The sequence below is a fragment of the Perkinsus marinus genome (assembly GCF_000006405.1).
Source record: "Perkinsus marinus ATCC 50983 genomic scaffold scf_1104296955874, whole genome shotgun sequence".
Lineage (NCBI taxonomy): Eukaryota > Perkinsozoa > Perkinsida > Perkinsidae > Perkinsus > Perkinsus marinus.
The window spans coordinates 515,899-517,186 of NW_003207677.1; the positions used below are offsets into that span (position 1 = coordinate 515,899).

Here is a 1,288-nt window from a genome sequence, read left to right on the forward strand (position 1 = left end):
AAAGGCAACACATAATCGTTGCTAAGGACGAAAACAAGGAGAAAGCAAACGTAACCGTTAACGTTTATGGGTAAAAATTCCGATGTATAGCCAATCCGGCGCGCGCTATCTACATCGTGGCCGAAATCCCAAACGATTATACACCATCACCCCACTCAACAATCAGTAATCTATCAAGACGTAAGAGAACATAGAAACAGAAGGCATCAGGCGAGCGGCGTCGTACAGGAATGGTTCTATTGTAATACACTTTAAGCTTGAGCAGCTGAGCACGAGTCAACAATTCTTAGGCGTGTTGATGAGTCTATTGAGGCTCATTCGATCAATCAACAGCCCTTGCAGCCCAACACCATCAGACGAATGTGATGTATCCTGCACACCCTGAGAGTTGACAAAGTTACGGTATGGACCAATCAAAGGAGTCTTACATCAGTCGAATACCTAGTCGGTGTCAGAGCCGCTTCGGTGAGGGCACTGTCATGACGCGGATGGCGATAATGAGAATGCGCCCTTCTAACATGATGCTTATGTCTCTTACGAGCCGCCAACTGCAGCCTTATGTGTTGCGATATTATATCAATCGCAACATAGTTGATCGACTCGCCAATGTTCGGAATAATCACATCGGCGAACCTGATCAACAATACCACACTTCTTTCAGATCTTTCGCTCCTTACCTCTTTCCTGGTTCAACATACTTCTCGTAACTAGGCTTGACGAACCTCTGATACTGTCCGAGCACCTGATGTACATGGGAGATTATGAACAATCTCATCCCAATGCCGCGGACTCACATTTTCGAGTTCACGTCCTCGCTCAGCGATGTCTCTGATGACCCGACGGGCTAGGCGTATATCCGCATCACACTCGACTGGGACACACAAGTCAATGGAGTGGAGGCGACCAGCCGTAGCTTACCGAATATCTTCAAGTCCATCAGATCACGCAATTCAGGATCATTGAATATCAGAATTCCCTCGACAATAATAACCTGACACCACAACGGACCTCAATTGAATCTTTCCTCGATGAACCTGAGATATGCACTCACCTGATGCGCCTTCAACGTTGTCGTCTCTTCCTTCCTAGCGTGCTTAGTGAAGTCGTACAGGGGGATATGCACATCATGCCAGGACCTACCCCCAGGCAACCTCACTCAACTCCTTAACATAACCGATGTTCTCACCGCAGATCTCTGACACAGTCTTTGAGCTCCTCGAAATCAATAGCATCAGGCGAGTCGAAATCAAAGTCACCCGCATACGCCTTCTTCTTCTCCTCTTCGTTC

General features: G+C 47.4%; 1 protein-coding gene across 1 annotated transcript in view; it reads right to left on the reverse strand.

Annotated features, from left to right (window-relative positions):
* Pmar_PMAR020541 (uridine cytidine kinase i, putative) overlaps window positions 1–1,288 on the reverse strand; it is a gene marked incomplete at both ends in the record, with an annotated part of 2,156 nt that overhangs the window by 470 nt on the left and 398 nt on the right. The window contains 6 exons of the mRNA XM_002775515.1: window positions 429–633; window positions 678–742; window positions 795–871; window positions 919–991; window positions 1,052–1,136; window positions 1,187–1,288. The exon at window positions 1,187–1,288 is cut by the window's right edge and continues 4 nt beyond it. Coding sequence (XP_002775561.1) covers window positions 429–633; window positions 678–742; window positions 795–871; window positions 919–991; window positions 1,052–1,136; window positions 1,187–1,288 — 607 coding nt within the window. The remainder of the gene's footprint in view (window positions 1–428; window positions 634–677; window positions 743–794; window positions 872–918; window positions 992–1,051; window positions 1,137–1,186) is intronic.